The 20,786-nt window shown below is 38.2% G+C and overlaps 1 protein-coding gene across 1 annotated transcript in view; it reads right to left on the bottom strand.

Annotated features, from left to right (window-relative positions):
• The window catches only part of nell2a (neural EGFL like 2a), a 90,313-nt gene that overhangs the window by 53,860 nt on the left and 15,667 nt on the right, over positions 1–20,786 (bottom strand). Inside the window, exons 6-12 of the mRNA XM_059335377.1 lie at positions 18,304–18,376; positions 16,641–16,723; positions 16,105–16,233; positions 11,423–11,525; positions 8,348–8,439; positions 6,704–6,809; positions 4,991–5,119 (exon numbers count right to left, since the gene is read on the bottom strand). Coding sequence (XP_059191360.1) covers positions 4,991–5,119; positions 6,704–6,809; positions 8,348–8,439; positions 11,423–11,525; positions 16,105–16,233; positions 16,641–16,723; positions 18,304–18,376 — 715 coding nt within the window. The remainder of the gene's footprint in view (positions 1–4,990; positions 5,120–6,703; positions 6,810–8,347; positions 8,440–11,422; positions 11,526–16,104; positions 16,234–16,640; positions 16,724–18,303; positions 18,377–20,786) is intronic.

Here is a 20,786-nt window from a genome sequence, read left to right as displayed (position 1 = left end):
ACAGGCACCACTGTTTTGAAACTCATCTAGAATTGAAAGCAACTGATCTTTCTGTATATTTTCTTGCAGCAACAAAATAGTGATACTGCAGGACCCTCGTGTGTTTGGGCAAGACATTTCTTTCATTTTCCACTCAGGACACACACACACACATGCAATCATATAGTAAGTCACAGAGACACACTTACAATCAATTGCTTTTGAGAGAACTCCATCAGCGAAATTGAGTCAATTTCAAGTTTCTCTGTGTAGTCTCTGATGCAAACACTCACCACAAACACTGCCATCCAATTTCATAGCAACAATCGGGCTGCTCTTGAGGTGAATAGTGTTGGTGTGAGAGGTAAAGTTTGTCTGCTTGTACTTAGCTTCACACTGGTAATGGGATGGGTTGCTTATTTCTACAACAATGAGCTGCTTAAAATGTCCTTGAATATTGTACATGTGAATATCCAGGGACAAAAAGCAAACAAACATGAAAAAAAAGGCTTCTTGATGTAAATATATGTTAGCTACTAAGTATTATCAGCAAAATGTATGTAAATAGCATGCAGGGCGACCCCTGATTGTTGTTTAATTACATGTATTTCATAGTATATTAGTGTGCGTGTTAAATTATAGGCAGCAGTTTCAAGTCACTGGTTGACGTGGAGCTAATTTTTACTACTTTTTAGTCATACATTTTATTTACTGTTGATAAAGCACCATATGTTTAATGAGATGACAGGACAATAAGGAGAAAATAAAATATCACAAATTGTTTGAATTGTTTGATGTTCATGATATTATGACAGTATTGTAGGATTGACTATTGGTGCTTTGAATATATTTAAAAATCATCAGTAGGATATATGTGGATATAATGAGTAACTGGGTAAAGGTAAATAATACAACAGTAAATAATAAAACAGCTAGAACAGTCTGAAAATGTGCTGTAATGTGGCCTTTACAGCCATGAAAAGACAACACTTTATTACATACACAGCCATAATATAATACTGAAAATCTAAGATAATTAATAGTCTCTTTATAATATTGTTATATTGTCCAGCCTTAAGATGTTTAAAATGTATTTTAATCTGCAAGTAATTAGTAGAATGGCCAAACAAATAAATTAGTAAAAGTAAAATTTAAAAAAGTGCACCTGAACAATATCTTGAATGCAGTGGAGTATGCTATATATAGACAGTTTATATAAGCATTAAATAGAAAAAAAAACTACAAATGCCTCCCAGTTGTACTTTAGCACCATGCTTGAGTAAATATTAATTACTTTCCACCACTGTCTGAAGGATGTTTTCAAACAGATCATGAATTAACGCTGTGATGGTAAATGAGGTCAGAATTTGCTATTTGATCAAAACCTACAACCAACAGCACAATTTCCCATTAATTTAACACAGATAGCATCTTCAATTATGCAGATTCCCCGAGACTGTCTAATTACCTGGACAAGTGCTCGTATCTGTATATATTTAGGTGAGATCCACAGAAGCTGTGAATTACTACTCTTTCATTTAGCACCTTGGTTACAGTAACACAAAGCTCTGCAGTTCGATCGACACTTAAACCTCATCTTGATGAAGGTGACAGAAAATATATTGAAGGGAGTGTGCGGACTGTAGATAAAAAAAATAGGCCGAGGCGTGCACTCACAAACAGATGCTGTAAAAACTGCACACACACAATGCAGAAGGAAGATCAAGAAGGCTGTATATTGACAAGGCAGCTGTCAAGGTCATATGCAGAAGACTCTGAATAACTTTGATGCCATGTTTGCGCATTAATACCAGAGATGCACAGGGGTAGCAGCTATAACATGATGTTCACTACATATTTTACTGCAGGATAGCATTGGAGATGATAAAGTCATCATTTTTTAACGATGCATCTGGTAAGATTCAGTCAAGATGTGAAGGGAGAAATTCAGCCGAGGCATCGTCAATTTACTGTGTGAACATTTGAACTCCGGTTGCAGGTTTTTCCATTGCTTCTCCAGCAGTATGAAATGACCTGTTCAATGAGGTATGGAGCATGTTTTTCAATCATGTAATGTGGGGCATTCAAAGGGCAATCAAGTAAAACATTGTCTCTTTTTTATAAGAGAGCAGTGCTTATATAATCAATCACGTTATGTTTTACTTTACAATGTGGCTGGAGAAATCCAAGCCTCCTCATTTTCACCGCTTGATTCGGTTCGACTCGAGCACCCCCCTCAGTGGAGGAGGGATTCTTAGCTGATCACTGTTGCATCTCCCCATGAAACTGCCATGACATCACTTTCAATGCAGCACTTGTTGGAGTGCACTTACTTACTTATATATCGCTTTTATCACAAGCGCTTTACACTACACCAGGGGTTGGCAATTCATTTCCCCAAGGGGCCACATGACCAATACCACGAAGGTTGTGGGGGCCGGACCAAAACTATGAACTAAATTCTGCTTAATATTAATTTAATCGCTTTATAAAATACAGTAAATTATCTGGTTTTGAGCTGCTACTGATAAGAATACATGTTATGATAAGACTGTTAATGTGGAGTAAATCAAATATAGCAGTAAAAAGTAGTAAATACTCCAATCATTATATCACTTTAACATTTATACCAATAGGAACATAAAGGTTACTATTGGTATATTTGTATTATATAGCTTGTTTTTTCATGTTTGTAAATTGTCTAGGTGTTGTACAATGTTGTGATGCTTTTATTTTGAAAAGGCGCTGTCCAGTGTGAAACGGGTGCTTTTATTTTGAAAGGTGGTGACAGGAAATAACAGGTAGAACGGTAAAAATTAAAAACGAACGGTAAATAACAAGTGCGTCGTAAATCATATAGAGTTGATATAAAGTATCTAAACGGCTTCTATAGTGGCGGCTGACAGGACACAAGGTTTGTTAAAGTTTATTTTCTTCTGTCATATATATTAGTGGCTATATTTGTTGTCTTAGCTGTAGTAAAAGTGCTTGTTAGCTCCAGTGCTAATGCTTATGTTTGTTAGCTCTTACGGTGGATTTACAAGGTGACCAAGGAATGTCTTATTTTAATGTTCATGGAGCTACAATATTAAATAAATCTTGTGAACTATCAGTTGAAGAGTCGAGTCTTTGCAGGTGGGTACGTAAACCACCTTCAAAATAAAAGCACTGCGGTTGTATTGATTTATAATTTCTGTGTAACCTCATGAGGGCCGGACGAGGACAGCCAACGGGCCAGATGTGGCCCGCGGGCCACCCAATGCCCAGGTCTGCACTACACACTAGGTGGCCGAGGGCACACTGGTGCCACCTGCCACCATTGGGAATTCATTCACACACTGATGAACGCAGCATCAGGAGCAATTTGGGGTTCAGTATCTTGCCCAAGGATACTTCGACATGTAAGCTGCCATGGTCAGGGATCGAACCACCAACCTTCCGACCAGTAGGCAACCACTCTACCACCTGAGCCACAGCCACGTTGGATGCTTTCATCTGCAACCAAACAGAGGAATGCCTGCACTTCCTCAATTGTACAGCGTAGTTTTGCTTGCTTCCACATTTGGCGAGAGTTAATTAAAAAATGTGGTTTCAACTGACAGTAACAGCAGTTATTGTTCTTTCGGAACAATTAGTGGTCTGATTGGTTTAGTATTGGCTCAGCTTGGAACCTCGACCGTGTTGGTATTACAAAAAGGACAAGATACCAGATACTATCCACAACTTTTTCTAATAGAGAAGCTAAAAAAGAGTGAGTCGAAGTTGAGTAGAGTCATCCTGTACCAAGCAGTGGAAATGCGTCATTAGTGTGCAATCAGTAATGAATGACCTCACTGATGAGAGATGGTGTGAATGTAATCACTCTCCCAGCAGAGTGACACTAAATGTATGCAAACATAAGTTTTTATAATCACAAATTCATCAACTGACTGCGAAGACAAACATAAGTCTGTCAAAAAGCATTGAGAAAAGCAGTAATGGCATGTTGTGGACACGAATAATGAGGGGATTACAGTCTCCCATCACTAAAGGATTATGTGATAAAAGTATGAATTCAAGTGTTTTCATGGGCATTAAGCCAATGTTTATATTATTTTGCATTTCACTGTATACACATTTATATAAAATCTTTTTTTAACATTTTTTTTTTTCAAATACAATTGTAACTCACAAAGACAGCAAATATAAAGCACTGGCACTAAAGTTATAATAAAGGGAATTGAGGTGTCATGAGGTCAGCTGAGTGATGTGTTCATTAAAATAATAACCCAATGAAGACAGAAAGAAAACTAAAATTGTATTTATTATCCACATCAGGCCTGAAGTCTGTTGAAATTTGGTATTATTCATGAATGAATAGCAGTTCTATTATCTAAGAAAACATGTTCTTTATATACAGAGACATTGTGCCATCACGTCTCCTAAAATGCTTACTGCAAGATGACCCTGGTAGTAATAAAAAAAAGAAGAACATTTGAAAAATGATGAAAATAACACTTGTAAATGAAAAATAACACTTGTATTATGCTTTAAGGTTAGGGCAAGGTGTTGCATGGGGTTATATGGACACTTTTATAAGAAAGAAAGTCTTTAAAAACATAAAAAGTAGAATATCGATCGTATATTCACTATCCTGCCCCTCCACCATCTGTCTTTCCACCAAGTTATTTCAATGTCAAACATGGTTTTCTATTTGTTTGGAATCCCTTTGTGATGAAGATATGTCAGCTAGTGTCATGTTGAAGATATGCACGTTATCCTTGAGCTCATTTAACAAACCACGCTCAGATCACTCAGTCAGAGTGCCATGACAACTGCAAATTATTTTCTGTAGAAAATAACAGTGAATTAAAAACTACCATGTCCTCGCAAAAAGCAGAGAACATATTCCTCTAATGACCCCTTTGATGCAGCCCAGGCACAATCACAGAAAAAAAACACATACCCACTCTCAGAGGGCAAATAAACTTCAGCTAAAAGTCATGGTTTGTTATTCAGAGCCATGCTGTACCTTCACAGTAGGCATTATCGTCTCGCAGTGGGCGAAAGCCATCCTTACAAACACAGCAGTCTCCTGCCTCTAGGTTCACACAGTCGGAGTGCTCCATGCAGCCGTGGCCCTCTGAGCAGAAGTCATGACCTGCAGGAGGCACGGAAAGGAAAAGGTTGAGACCCAGAGGAGAGAAGAAGAGAGGAGTGATGGAGGCATACAGAGCCAGTGGAAAGGTTATGTCACACTCTCACAACCTTTTCTCTGGACATCCATACTGTGGCTTCTTTCCAGGTCATATTATGACAAAATGACATTCATTTCCCCTGTTAAATCTGACTTCATAATCTCAAGGATACAACTAAAATGATTCCCCAACACCGGGGATCTCATCTAAAGGGACATATAATAACATGGTCAAATTTTAGCCTATTTCCTACAAATAGTTGTATAATTGCCATTTTTAGATTGATCTGCTACTTTACAGGCAGCCATTGATTTGACAGGAAAACATGTAAAATGGGAAAATAAATTATGAACCCTGCAACCCACTGGCAGGTTTGAAAGGCGTGTTTTCTTTAAAGATTTCCTTTACATAATCACAAAAATGACACCATTAAGCTTCGGCAGAAACTGTAAAAACAGAAATTATCGTTCGCTTTTCAAATTTCAGACAGTCCTTGAACCAATCATGTGTGACAAATGGTCCTGTCGGGAAAATCCATTCATCTCTTCCATTCATCCATTTTCTTCCATTTATCCAGGGCCAGGTCACAGAGGCAGCAGGCTAAGCAAGGTCTTTCAGAAATCCTCTCTGGAATTTCAAATTTAAGCGTAAACTAGTGATATTTAATCAAAATCACTTTATTCTGCATCAGGGGTCATCAACTACATTTGTCCAAGGGTCAGCCTTTTTTTTATATATATATATATATATATATATATATATATATATATATATATATATATATATATATCCCTACTACTTATACCTACTACTATATATCCCTAGTACTTTTGCCTAGTTAGCCTATTGATAAACCTATTGTTTAATATTTTTCACTTCCCTAAAAAAATCATACTATTTTTATTTTATTTTAGCCTATATCAGAGTCAACAGACTCCTAAAAAACATTGAAAATCCATAATAATAACTGTGATAACTAGATACTTAAATGCTCCCAGACTTCAACCAAGGAGGTAGTTATCTGAGGAGTGATGGCTAAAAACTGTGACAACTTCATTGTAAATCTGCTAATTACCAGAAATCCAGAATGCATTTTTCTGAATTCACTAGGCTGTTATTCTGCGGCCGCGCGGGCCACCAGTGAATGATCGCTGTTGTTAAAATTTGACCAGAAATAACCCTTAAGGCACAAGTCGAGGTTATAAAGATGTGGGCATTTAGAAAAATGTTGATTTTATTCCAATTTTTTTTAAAGAATTATCAAAAAAATACATGCATATTTTCTTCTTTTTATGATTTATGACAAAATAACTATCTTTAACTGCACAGAAGATATTTTGAGATCTCCCTACTTTTGCTATTATTATGTTGTTCTCAAAGAGGTGTAGGACTGACATAATGCATTGAAAAACGAGGCCACAGTGAAAAAAATGCGACAGGAAGCAGAAAACACCCTGGAAGTGCTTAGGGTTCAGGGGGTTAAAATAATCATGTTCCACCATAGAAAATTGATGTTATATGGCATAGTAGTGATGCTTCCTCCATACCTCTGCAGACTTTGCAGCATCTGTCATTCAAGGTGATCTGCTCCGACTCCGCACAGTTGAGTTCAGGACAAGGCTCGCTGGGGACCACTCGATGCATGGTCCTGTCCTGTGATGGGCAGAGAAACAATCCTCGTGAGCTTCCTGTTAGGTCCACTCTGCCCTTCTTCATTTGCTAAGGGCCTGGATGTAATTATGAAGGTAATTATTTATCTATTGTGTTTCCTCTTTCACTCTCCTACTCTCTCTCCCCCCTGTGTGTTCATTACAAACCAATTAATCATTGGTCAATAGCAGTTTTTTTCCAAAACAACTTCTTGAAGGAAATAAAAGCTGTGTTCTTCTCTCCTCCTGTTATCCTCAATGATTTACATCATGATTCATGATGCATCTTTATTATACAAACAATGAATCAATCTTCTGGATTATCCCTGCATGAGTGTTTAGTCAGAGTGTAAAACCTGATTAGGGGGTTCCTTTTCCCAGCATGCCTTTGGCAGGTCTCTCTAATGATCTCATCCATGTCCCTCTGACTGATGCTAATTTAGAGTCATTAACACTAGACACAGTTGGACAAAGACAATAGACTTCTTCTATCTATTTGTAGTGCATGAATATTTTACTTAAGGATTATCTTAAGCCAGTCCGTCTGCAGGACCATAAAGTGTCACAACCTCAGCTTGTACATACAGTACACAGAGCATGCTTATGTGCAAATTCTGGCAAAAACTTCCCCTAAAAGTTCCCAAGCAACTTTCCAAACAAGCCATACCATCAACTTCTTGCCACCCACTACCCAAAACTTGCACCCCCCCTGCAGCCAGCAGGCAGACAGAAGATCAGAGGCGTGACAAGCAGCTGTCAGGGGAAGCCTGCAGGAGTCTGCAACAGTGGGCTGACTGACAGCGCTCCCCGTCCCCATTTCTTTGATCTGCCTGGGACTGCCAGTCAGTTAACTGGGACTACAGATGGGCCAGGTGTGGGCAAGCACGCCAGACAGCTGTCTGAAACTGCAGATTCTAATGGAGCTTTGCAGAATTCATGGAGGTGCCGGTTGATGCGATAGAGCTGGATGATTAAAAACTTCAAATCACTTTTCTGTGATTGATTGGGCCTGCCTGGCATAATGTCATCAACTGAATTACTCCCAAAAGTGAGCGACCCACCCATCTGGTGCGACAGGCAGACAAAAGCAAATAACTCTGAATAACTGGGAAATGAATATCATTTGGGACCACTGTGGTATCTGATGATTGGCTCTGAAGAATGGCTGTGGCATCCCATGATTGACAGGTGCACTGCTCTGGCCTACTAATGTAAACTTAATTAGAAGGATTTTGCCAATTTCTTTACATAACAAAGAACATGCTGACAAACCAGATCAATGAAATTCAGCTGAAGTGGACAATCTTGCATGCTGGCTCATTGAGATTTGATTTATCCTTTCAGTTTGGGCCAAGGTAGCTGTGCAATGAGTGTTTAGTGAGCTGTCATGCACCGCTACATGGAAATTATTAGAGCTGAAGTGCTTGGTTACATGAGTTATTGTGGTGTCAGAGGATTTATAAAATCATTTTAGATAAGTATGTGAAAGTGTGTGCTTTATCTCTCTAGGTGTATGTGTGTGTGTGTGTTGACATGACTTACCCTGCATTCAAACAGCAGGCACCTGCCAGAGGAGTCTCGCACCGCCTTCTGATCCCCCTCCACCAGCTCTCTTCCACCAAACAAGCAGACAGCTGGTAGCACACACAGAAACATCATCAGCATACACCAATAAACACACAAACACATCAAAATAAACACATAAAAAAAAAAGCTCTGTATATTCAACATAGTTCACTGTATTTTTGTGTTTTGTGGTCCCTCTGAGACCCACAGGACTACTGGCAGACATTACTGTCTAGAGGTGGCTATAGTGGGCTCAGTTTTAAAGCTAGAGTGAAAATCCCTGTTTCATATAAAAACTAGATTAGGCAAAATTTTGGCGAGGCATTTTCAAAGGGTCTACTGACCTCTCACCTCAAGATATATGAATGAAAATGAGTTATGTGGTTAACCAAAAGTCTCCAATTAACTTACATGTACCCACTTTATGACCATAAAACCATACTTTTTGCATGCAGTACAAATGTGTTAATTTCATGCGTTAATTGTATTTAAATATATCTGCATATTGGGATCCCTAAACAGTCTTGGATAAGCATATATTGGGTGTGATCTAGAAGCTGAGACTCATGTGGATTCAATGAGCTCATTTTTTTTAATGTGTGATGATGATAGTCCCCATATCATCCCTTTTATTGTACTGAGACCATTTATTCTTTCAATGCACAACACTTCCATGTAGCACACACTGATGACGTGCTACATCCCTTTTAAGACCCTATCACAACCACACCAGTAAATAAAAAGACAAAAAAGTCTTTGTAGGTCTCTAAGGGTTCATGTATAGGAATTAAATACATTACATACAGTATATACATACAGTTATGCCTCTTAGATGTGTGTGACTGAATGTAAAAATGCAAATACATTTTTATATATTATGTAAACTAAAGTATGATTATATAGTATCAGTTTAATTTACTATGATTTATTTGTTTTCATCATAAACATTAAAAATGGTATGATGACTTCCATTAGAATAGATTCGGAACATAAAATGTGAAAAGATGAATCCCATTTGTCTATAAAATCAAAAATAATGACAAATGCCTCGTGGTTTCAAATTCAAAAGCGAGGTCGTTGTAAATATATTAATTTAGAAAACAATTTGAACTGAAAATTACTTGATTTATTACCCAATTAATTTGCTCATAATGAATTCTGATTTAAAATTTTCGTAAGCTATTAAATAAGCAACTTGTCATCCCAGAAATTACGCACATATTTATCCCACTACTCCCTCAAAATATATTCACATTTAACCCAAATCTACACTCCTACACTCCTTTGTGGACACAAACACTGGCAGAACACCAGGACTCTTATCTAACAGCACTGTTTTACATGTATGATACAATCTGACCTTGTTATTTACAGCTTTTTTTTAAAGTCCCCGGGTAAACTGAGTTGAACCAAATCAAGCGTATCAAACCCAATTAAGCAACTAAGGAAGTGATGAAATAATTAACATGAAGAGGGAGAAAGCGCTTCTCACTGCAACACTGAGGAGAATCCGTTTCATTTCACTGTAGGGCGGGAGGGGGGCCGAAAAATAATCACGTGGGCAGGAAGTCAGTGTTTGATGAGCGGCTGGGGTCAGACTGATTCAAACTGATACGAGGAAGCAAAATGATTGACACCGCAGGTCAGGCCCTATCACAAAGCGGTGTATCATGAAAGCGGCGGACTTCTGAAACAGCCATTTGACGTTCTCCTTGACAGACCATCAAAAAAAAAAAAAACAGACTCAGAACTCCTCCCAGGAAGGCCTTGTGCTGCAAGATAAGGCTTTAATTTGGAGAGCGAATCATGTCTTTGTAGTGGGGAAACTTGCGGCACTCTTCTCTCCAAAGCCGGAGCATGCGTAATTAGCTATGTGTTTGTCTACCTCGTTGAGATAAGTAAGCACAGGGGTGTTGAGTTTGAGGGGATTACCAGCTTCGTGTTTATATTTGTGTAACACAGCAGCAGAACCGGAGTCATACTTTAAAACCCCTGTGTTGCATCCACGACCCATGGGTCAGTGGAAATGATGCCGACGCAAGCTGATTAGAATCCAGGACTAATGGTTTCTTGCTGATAAAGACTTAAATCTTGTCTATGATTTGCTTTGCAAGGGAAGTAGGAGAGCAGCGGCAGCAGTGTGTGGGAGTGTGTGGTGAGAAAGTTCTCGAGTGAAGTCAGCTTCCACGAGGTGAGGAGTGAAATCTACGAAGAAATATTATACATACATGAAGCATCGCTCATATGGTCTGTAACCTTCTATAAGTCACAGGTGAAAACACTCTTATTAATACTGAATTAAGCTTATTAATTCGTTTTTTCCATGCACTGACAGGAAGCCCTTTCCGTCTTTGAAAAGCAAACACATTTCTTTAAGTTTCATTTGGGTAAATACCAGAAGAATGATCGGGTGAGAGAAGCTAATATCCTCTGAAATCCATTTTTATTGAGAGGGGAATTGAGAGAATATGAGATGCAGAGTGCTGCGGTGAGGAGGCTAATAAGAGTTCATTGCTAAACTCAAAGTCTTGTGAAAAAAACAGACCCCTTTATGTAGATATGTGATGAAACAGAATTATTTATCCAGCAAGAACATATCAGTGCCCAAAAGTAAAAAAATTGACATCTAAGGACACACTATCGCCGGTTAGAGTGTGCGTTGAACATTTCTGTTGTCTTCACTTCTCTCACAGCCTCAACATATCGGCCATAAATAGGAGCTACTTTACATCACATGCAGCGATCCCAGATTTACTGGCTCATGTCTGTGTGACTGATGGCCATCTGTGTTTTGAAGCCAGCTAGTGAATAATTGATTGGTCCATGTATATGCAAAAGGATGGACTCATCTCAAGAGGCATGTTAGGAGGTAGCTTAGCAACAAAGCAGAGCCCTGGTCAATTGTTAGGCAGCCCTTGTGGAGGCGTGATGTGTGCTCTAAATCTGGTAGTGGTGGTTGTTCTGTTCTGTTATGTGTGCATGTTTGCGCACAATTGTGTCTATGATTGTATGAGAGTAGGAGGGTGAAGAGGTTAAGGGTACTCCACTCACACTGGCACTCCTTGCAGCAGGCACCCTTTACGTAGGCAGGCACTGTGCCCGCCGGGCACTGAGGGGGAGGGCAGGAGATGGCCTCACACTGCACCGTGCCGTTCTGGTGAAGAGAGAGGAAAAACAACACGTTGTTTAAAGAGTGACTACAATAGGCCAACGGATGCTGGATTGTTCAGGCTGACAGATATTATATTTATATCAAGGAGGATACTTCTACAGACATTTTCTGCAGTCAAAAATATTTTTACAGGGATCCCTTAACCCAGGGGTGTCAAACTCAAATACACAATGGGCCAAAATTTAAAACTTGAATAAAATCGCGGGCCAACATTGAACAAATAAACCTTTTAATATATACCAAACATGTTTTGCTTTAACATTAAATATGGAACCAGCAACGCTTATAAACATACAATATATAACTAAATAGCGCAGACATGCAAAATCAAATTTCAAATAAAAAACACATCAATGTCATTAATTTATTAAATTAAAATTCAATTAAAATCGTATGCCTCTTTTCTATTTGCATCCTTCTGATTTAAATATCAAAATAAACGTTAATACATTTTAAAATAAAATAACAATAATAAATCTAGTATTAGCGGTAAATGCGCCGTATAATACCAGCGGGTCAGCTTTTATGGTACAATAATAATATAATAATTTGGTATTGCCTCGCGGGCCAAAAAAAAATTTTGGCCCGCTGGCCAGAGTTTGACACCCCTGCCTTAACCCATAAGAACCCAGACCCAGTTATCCTTGAAAGAAAATGATGGGGGATCTACCACAGACCAAGTGGACCACATAGAACACATTTCTGAGGTTTTTTGAAATTCTACCCCTAAATGTCAAAGATCTGTGATATCTGTGATCTGACATATAACTTACATTGGGCGTTTATGGTATTTATTTTTATATTTCTGACCCCATTTCTGCTTACAGAAACACAAAATTGCCTTTTTCTCTGCATCTCCACAACATATATTAAAATTGTGACATTAATAGAGCTGTTTAACAACAAATTATTTTTCAGATTTGTTATTAAGTAACAAAATAATAATAAATCAGTAATAAATAAAAACAAATAACAAACTCTAATAGGGTTAAATGCAATACATGACACCCTATTAACAGATGAGAATTGTTAAATGGGTTTAAACTTAGCCTAGTAACAAAAAATAAGCTTTTTGAAATGAGCTACTTTTTCCACATTTCTGTTTCCAGTCACAGCCACATTTTGGAGAAGTCACTTCTTGTCACAGTCACATGACCACCACACCAGGGTGTGGAGTATGCGTCGCTTAGGGATTTAATGAGTTTATGTCAAGCATAAAGCTGAATATGGAAGATTCTAGTACATTTAAAGTGTTTCTTACACCCGTGTCACCATGGGTTCTTATGGGTTAAAATTGGTAGTTATAGAACTGCAGTACTTATATTTTACAACAGAAACATAACTGTCAACTAAGTTCAGTGCAGAGGTTCACTATTTTTTCTTTTTTCAGTCAGGGAACACTTAGCAACATAGAGAATATGCTGGAGACCCCCTCATGTGTGCTCCTTGAAATATTTGAGTCTTTTTATTTATACTTCTTAAGTTTTATGAGAAATGTAATAGAAAGATATTAAACATATATTAAACATATTTTCACCATCCCAAAACTATATTATTTTCATAAAACAGTAACAGTTAATGAATGTGTGACGAAATGATAGAAATTCAATTTGCAGCAAGTAACACTTTCTTATCAAAATAAGAAAAATAAAATAAGATTCTGATGATTTTAAGTAATTTGCAATTTGTTAGATTACAAGGTAATCTTTGAGTCAATGTAAATTGGAAAAAAAATTATATATGCTTTTTATTTATATTTTTTATTATATTATATTTTATTTTGTTAAATGAATACAATAATTTATTTCAAGATATGATCATGAATTTAATTTTTATGTTTGAAAACATTTCGCAGACCCCCTGGCAGAATACTTGGAACAACTTATCTCGTGGACACACAAAGTAAAGGAGACACAGTTTATAAAATGGCAAATATAACTGCAACTGCAATTTTTTTTAATTTTATTACCATTATTTACGGCAGTGTAGTGCTGCCACACACCCCCAAAAAGGCTCAGTATCACGGAATTAAGTGAAACAAGAGGCAAGAATAGTCCATGGCTCGCTTACAAGACTCAATTAAATTCTACTTTCAGCTTGATTTGAGACATGTTGCGATTCTACAGTTATTAGCACAGTGGATGATTTATCTTTTATATGTATGCGTACTCTGAGAAGGATTTTGAAATGTAACGCTCATATGCGCTGTCGGCTGTCGCTCGAATTTGCAGGGACCGTCTACAAAGTGCATGTTACCATGGAAAGGTGTAGGGTAAAAAAAAGTCCACCCACACAATAATCCACCCCAGCTGGTAATACTACAAATATTGTTTTGGGAAAATATGCTTTATGTAAATTATGTGAATATTTTAGACAAAACTAAGATTGTGGTTTCATACAGTAGTATTGAACGTAAGATGTTTGATGTAGCAGTTTGAGCAACCAGCGTGTGTTGTGATGCACATGACAAGTCATGTTATAACAACACAGTAATATGAGGTTTAGAGAGGAGGAAGTTTTGTATCACGATTGTTTCTTACGGATTACATGCAATTTGATGCAACTGCATACAAAGTACAAAAAATGTAGAGACAATGTAAGCCAAAAGCAGTTGCTTTTGTCATGCACATGCTGTTCATTTTTAGGATAAAAAAATCCGCAAAATTTAATAAATTCAGGTTCTTCCAAAGTCAGTGTTGTAATGTAACCAAGAGGCGCTCATGTTCTGTGTGAGGGAATTAAGAGTGCCGTTATTACATATTTTATGTCTAAAATATTCACATATTTCCCAAAACAATAGTTGTAGTATTACCAGCTGGGATGGAATATTGTGTGGATGGATTTTTCTTTTACTCTACACCTTTCCATGGTAACATGCACTTTGTAGACGGCCCCTGCGCATTCGAGCCACAGCGGACAGCGCATAGGAGCGTTGCATTTCAAAATCCTTCTCAGAGTATGCATACTAATAAAAAATATATTGTCCACTGTGCTCAATAACTGTAGAATCTGTAGAAACCATGTCTCAGACCAAGTTTAAAGTACAATTTAATTGAGTCGTATAAATGAGCCATAGACTATTCTTGCCTCTCGTTCCGTTTCGTTATCATGAACTAGCATGAAACTATCACATTATAACGTGAAAATCTCATATCTTGAAATAACATGCAACCGTCACGTTATAACGTTTCACATAACAACTTGAGCAAAGCATGTTTCATTGCAAATTACATGAATGCTGGTGTGACTCATCCCCCACTCTGTTGCAGAATGTAAAAATGCTGGGAGAAATTATTCTGTCTGAAATCAAGGATTTGCTTACTCTTTAAAACAGTGTATTGTGAAATTACCAATAACCTGCAGCAGATTTCCACAGCAACCTGTAAATCTAATGTATTTTAATGCCATCTCCTTTTCTCCGGCTGTGCCTGTAATTAACATTGCTTCCACGGATGAAAGCTCTGTGACAGCAACATCCATGAACCTGATCCACATAATTGATAACATCTTAATGCATGACCTTTGAATTTTAAAGGTCGCAGCTAATTGCCACACATAAGGTAAGGAACATATCCCATCTAATTCCTTAATTGCAGCCCAGGAACGGCAACGTACCGTTCCTGGCGAATGAATCGTTTTCATTGGATGAGTGGGCAGAACAAATCCCTGATGATAATTATCATCTGTCAAGAGCAATTAGGTGCGGTGCACTGAGAGATATGTGATTTCCTATTTTTTTTGCATGTTGGGTAGTGGTGCGCGAAGTCATCTCATTGGCTGGTTGGAGAAGTTCAGTGGCAGCGAACGGATTTCATGTTCCAAAGCTGAGTAGACCGACAGGGGGTGAAATCTGTTTGCTGATGTGGTACAAGCCCTAGATCTCCAATCGCTTCTAATTCTCTTTTTGGCAATTATTCACACTTTATGTAGCGCAAAGTAGAACCTTGAGAGAATTGAGCATTACTAAGCACTGTTGTCGATGCGTCTAATCCTGAGTCCCGTGGTGCTTTTCAATACAGTATCTTTTCTTGGGTAACTGGGGCAACCCGCCTCAAATACAAGGAAATAATGAAAATACAAGCTGTTGACAATGGGGCCCCTGCACTCTGCACCTCTACCCTACCAAAACACACCCACACACACCCCCACCTTCACACACTTGATGAACAGGGGAGCGAAACAAAAAAACAAAAGCTGAGGCCTACAATAGGGGCGACAAATAAATGTAGGGACACTCGCTTACACACACAAAAATGATGCGTGCACACAAACACAAAACAACACAGTGTTGCAGACATGATGAAAAATGCATGTGCTCCCTTTCTCTCAGGCAGACACACACATTTTCTACACATAAACAAACACAGATATCTATTTTATGACATGCTCACATACCTGGAAACATGTACGAATGCATGCAACAGCCCCACAATTACATAGTATGCCAAGCACCAGATTCATCATGTTGGTTCACACACACACTTAATTAAAATTGAATGCCCTCTCTTGCTCCTTATGACTCTAACATACATACACACACATACACACAGTGAAACCCCACCGTGCATGTGCAGTTCCTGCAGCCATCTGTCCAGCCCTCGTCCTCCCTGTAGACGACCCCCTTGACGCTGCAGGTTCTCTCACAATAGCAGCCATCTAACCCATTCATCTTCTCCTCCGCCCTGGACAGCTGCTCACGCCACCCCCCCCCCACGAAAAACAAAAGGCAAGAAGGAGAGAAGATGAGAGTCAGCCTCATTGTGCATCTATATTCGCATGTAGAAAGCAGAGCTTCAAAAGCAAACCAATGGCATCACAAAAGTAAGTCATTAGGCACCATTAACCCCATTTACACACACAGTCTCTGCATCAGAACAGAAAAGACCTCAACAATAGCCAACATCTAATGTTAAGATGTCACTGGATGCCTGTTGCGATGAATGTTAAGGACAGCAGCATAATGACAAGTGGATATTTTATGCTATAGCGCAATTTATACTTGTAACAGGTCATTTAAAATGGTGTTCCTTTCATAAGAATTTGCTGCATTTGTAGACTAAATGTCAAATTAAGGCAAGTTACATCACATTACATTACCTTGCTGGATGTTTTAGCAAGGATATCCTGCAGTTCCATGATTTTCTGCACAAGTCCGTGGAAATCATTGCAGGTTGGGCATGCTGAGACACAAGAGTCAAGTTAACATAGTGTAAATTAGTACAAGTTATACAATAATCTGCAATTATGGGAATTTAGGATTTTTGCAAATGAAGACAACTAAGACAAAGAGTGCACATAATTCTTTCAAGAAATTGTGATTTACCTTATGATTAAAAAAATTAAACAAATTAAATTATCTTCAAACTCAATAACCAGAAAAACCTGGAAAAATGGTTTCTAAAATGATTAAATGAAAACACAAACATTATGTAATTGTACATTGTATTTTTAGTTCATCAACAGCTCAAATCAATTTCTGTTTTCACTTTCTATTATAAGAAACATATTTTGGAGGGTCTTCTCTGCAGAAGCACTTCATTTACTGTAAACTGCAGTAAGCAGTGTCCTCTGGTAACTTTTGGATGTGTGGGGACATAAAATCTGTGTGAAAATCACTTTAAACCATGAGATGTTTGTGTGTCTTCCCGGTTAGCAGGGGAAGCAGAGTGTCTGCAGCAAACTGCACAGCTGGATAGTTAGCATGAGCTGCAACAGACACCATGGTGGGAAAGGCAAAGAAAATAGTGCCACCTGCAAAGAGCTATCATCATAACATCCAAGAAAAAGGATGCCACTGCACTAGGAAGTGGTCTTTGGGAATTGAAATGTGTTAAAAAATAACCTCACCGATTCGTACATGGTAAAGGTCATGCTGAATCGAGATTTTGATAAATTATGATTGAAATTAGTTTAATTTTAGGTATAAAATATAACTTTTCAGCGTTCCACCACTAGAACAATATTTTACATTTTGTTAAGTTGTATACTTACATTATTCCAAACATGTTCAACAATTTTTAAACCCAGAAAAATCCATAATTTTAATCAAAGTAATTGTTTGTTTCATTTGCTTGCCAAAGGTGTATCTCATTTGCACACACATCAGTGTTGTGGTTGTCAGTCAGAAGCTGTCATTAATGTACTTTTTATCCAGTTTCTGTTGCACTTTTAGATTTTTTTAAACTATATATTTTAACTGGATGAAGGATTTTAGTCATCAGACGTCTGGATCTGAAGTTATCAGAGATACAAGCAGAGCAAACGCAGCTAACAGCTTCGGAGAAAAACAGATTTTCAACGTGGAACTCTTTGTGTCAGTGTTAAGTTACTGGCTCCATCTGTTTGGAGAAGACATCTAACTGGAAGAAGCTGTAGAAGCTGAAGTTAAGACAACAACTCCCCTGATCTACGATGCTGCATCGACTTGCATCTAATCATTAAACTACTAATCTTATCGTAAAAAAAAGCCACCCCACACATCCTTAGGAGAGACTCTGGGAATTCTCCTTTTACCGATTAATTGACTATTTGCAAAACATTTTTTTAACCTAAGTTTTATCGAGGGAAAAATTGTTTCTCAGTTGCTAAGCTGTTTTAAAGCGGTTCTGCTCCAGTGAGTATAGTCTTTTAAGAATTTAAATAAAAAAGAAAATCAGTGCAATCAAGTGCCTTTGCAAAACAAGTGCCAGAGGTAATTTAAATTAAATTAAACACTCAATGAAATGCTCGTTTAATGCGTAAAGTAAGGGGCTGCACTCACTTCTGTTCAGGTCAGGACACTGTGAGATGTAACCCTGTGGCATCACGAGGATCTCCACGTCCTGCATCACTCCCTGCAAACACAGACACAAGCCAAACATTTTAATCAAGGACAACAACTCCTTACAGACAGCAGACAGGCAATAAAAACCAGATGAAGCATGTTAATTTGTACTAAGTGGCTACAGGCCGTGAGGGGCAGTGGTGTCTAAGTGTGCTTATAGTACATTTTCCGCATGAGATAACATATAACCAAAGCATACTCAGGACATGCAAACACAAAACCAACAACCCTGTTTATGAGAGCCTCCGCAACTGTTGCAATCATAAAACTGAACCGAGTGAAACAGCAGTAAATTCGAGAGTGAGTGCAAATTTGTTTTTTCAATCGGGGGCCTGAGAGACAGAGAAGTTAGCGGTGAGATAATATGTCTTCTTGGTTGTCGCCCGGATGAATCATCTCATAACCGGACACCAACAGGAAGCTGAGTGACCCAATGATGTGGGAGTTTTAGTAGGGAGATGGAATTTTTATCTCCTCTGATAAGCATAAACAGAAGATACAGATTCAATTTGATTTGTAACACCCATTTGATAGCCTTTCGTCCTGTGGCCGAAACACACAAACACACACACATATGCACACGGATACACTGTCGCCATGGTAACCTGGGCCATTTCATTCCTTGAGTGCATTTATTTCCCTTACCGAAGTGGAGCTGTGCAACTTAGGAGAAATTGTTTTTTAAATTGTTTCGCTACTTCAATTTACCGGCCATAAATTTAAAATCCTGCGGAAATTATTTGCTGATTTTTCATGGCAACGTGCAGAAATGGAAGCAGATTGGAGTTGTGTCTGTCAAACTTGTAATGAAACTATAAAAATATACTAAAACTTCATCTGTGCTGTGATAAATACTATCTGTGCTTTTTGGAGAACATGTCTTTAAGTCAGTTAAATGGTTAAATATCTGGGACCGGGTACCAAAAGTCGAGCCAAACCATGCAGCTAAAATGAGGCATTTGAGCATTCTTTATCTTCAGTAATGTGACATAATTACTAGAGGCATTTTATAAAATCATTTTATTCAAATCCTTTAGATTTGATTGGATCATTTACATTTTTTCAATAAAAGGACAATATACAGAGCTCAAGTAAGACATAGGAAGAGCTCAGTTATATTTTTTTGTAAGCAAAAGGTCAGGTGTGGAACTATATGATGGGGAAGGTTAGCTAGTTTAGGATGAATTTCCAAAACATACTTTCATGTTTCACTAGAAGAAAGAAAATCCTTTTAATTCAAATCATTTTTGAAATACCTTTGGCATATAACGAGTGATATTTTAAAAACAGCTTATACAGCATTAGAAGTGGAAAAAATGTAGTTTTGAATTCCCTGTGGCTTTAAGCAGAGCCTGTGTTGTAATGCACTACTATCAAAACAACCAGTTGCTAGACTTTTCTTTGCACCTTCTGGCAATTTGAAAAAAAGCAAAACGTTTTGAACTCTCCAAAGTGATTCCTCTGTGTCTGTTTACTGCAGTATGTATGCAGTAACATGTGGGATGTAGATGCTTTTCCCATCTGTACCGCAAATGTGAAAGTTGTGAAAAAACAACTGAGCGACAGCTGATGATGCAGTAACATACATTTTCTACAAAATGTAAACAATCACAAGGAGATCACAGTCTGAGGATGAAATCAAATCTGATTTGCACGTTTCAACTGTTGCTGTTTCTGGTTGCATTTGGGATTGCCTAAATTGAGAGTAAATTGTTTTCAGCCTTTCAGGTTAGGATGTAAAACAATTTGCTACATCAGCACACGAAATCCACAACAAATGATAGAGCACTGATGGAATTCCCAAATTGTGTCACAAGAGATAAGTAAGATAAAATAGATTTTGCTCTCTTAGGATGTGTGTGGACTGTAAAGAAGATATTTATTGAGCTGTGAAGCAGAGGTACCGACACGCTCATTCTGATTAAAGTCTTTACTCTTACTGTTAGGGATGCGCTTTCTCGTCTTCAGCTGACACCCACGTAATGACATTGACTGTTTGTGTGTGTGTGAGTGCATGTGTACTAATGAAGCAGTGTGTTTTAAAAGAGACGTGACATCCGAGCAACTAATCAAGGCGTCAGAGAGTGGTGAGGAGAGATGCTGCTACGTGGCAAGATTAGTGGCTGACCTCCAAGGCTTCTTTCATCTACCAATTAACACAGCGGAAATTCAACAGCCCGGACACAATGTCTAGAACATTAACACACACACACAGAATAACATCGGCACACCATCAAACACAGAGCCAGTCATCAGCAGACTGATTAAAATAGTTGTAGTCGCTGGTCGGCTGACATTTTGGCCCAACATGTCTCCCCAGGTGGGGAATCTTAGAGTGCAGTCCAGTCTGAGAGAGACGATACATGTCTCCGCGCCTGATAAACAATACTATGGACGAAGCTTAATGAGCATAGTCCAGA

Source organism: Centropristis striata, chromosome 6 (genome assembly GCF_030273125.1).
Source record: "Centropristis striata isolate RG_2023a ecotype Rhode Island chromosome 6, C.striata_1.0, whole genome shotgun sequence".
Classification (NCBI taxonomy): domain Eukaryota; kingdom Metazoa; phylum Chordata; class Actinopteri; order Perciformes; family Serranidae; genus Centropristis; species Centropristis striata.
This window is presented reverse-complemented; position numbering and strand designations above follow the sequence as displayed.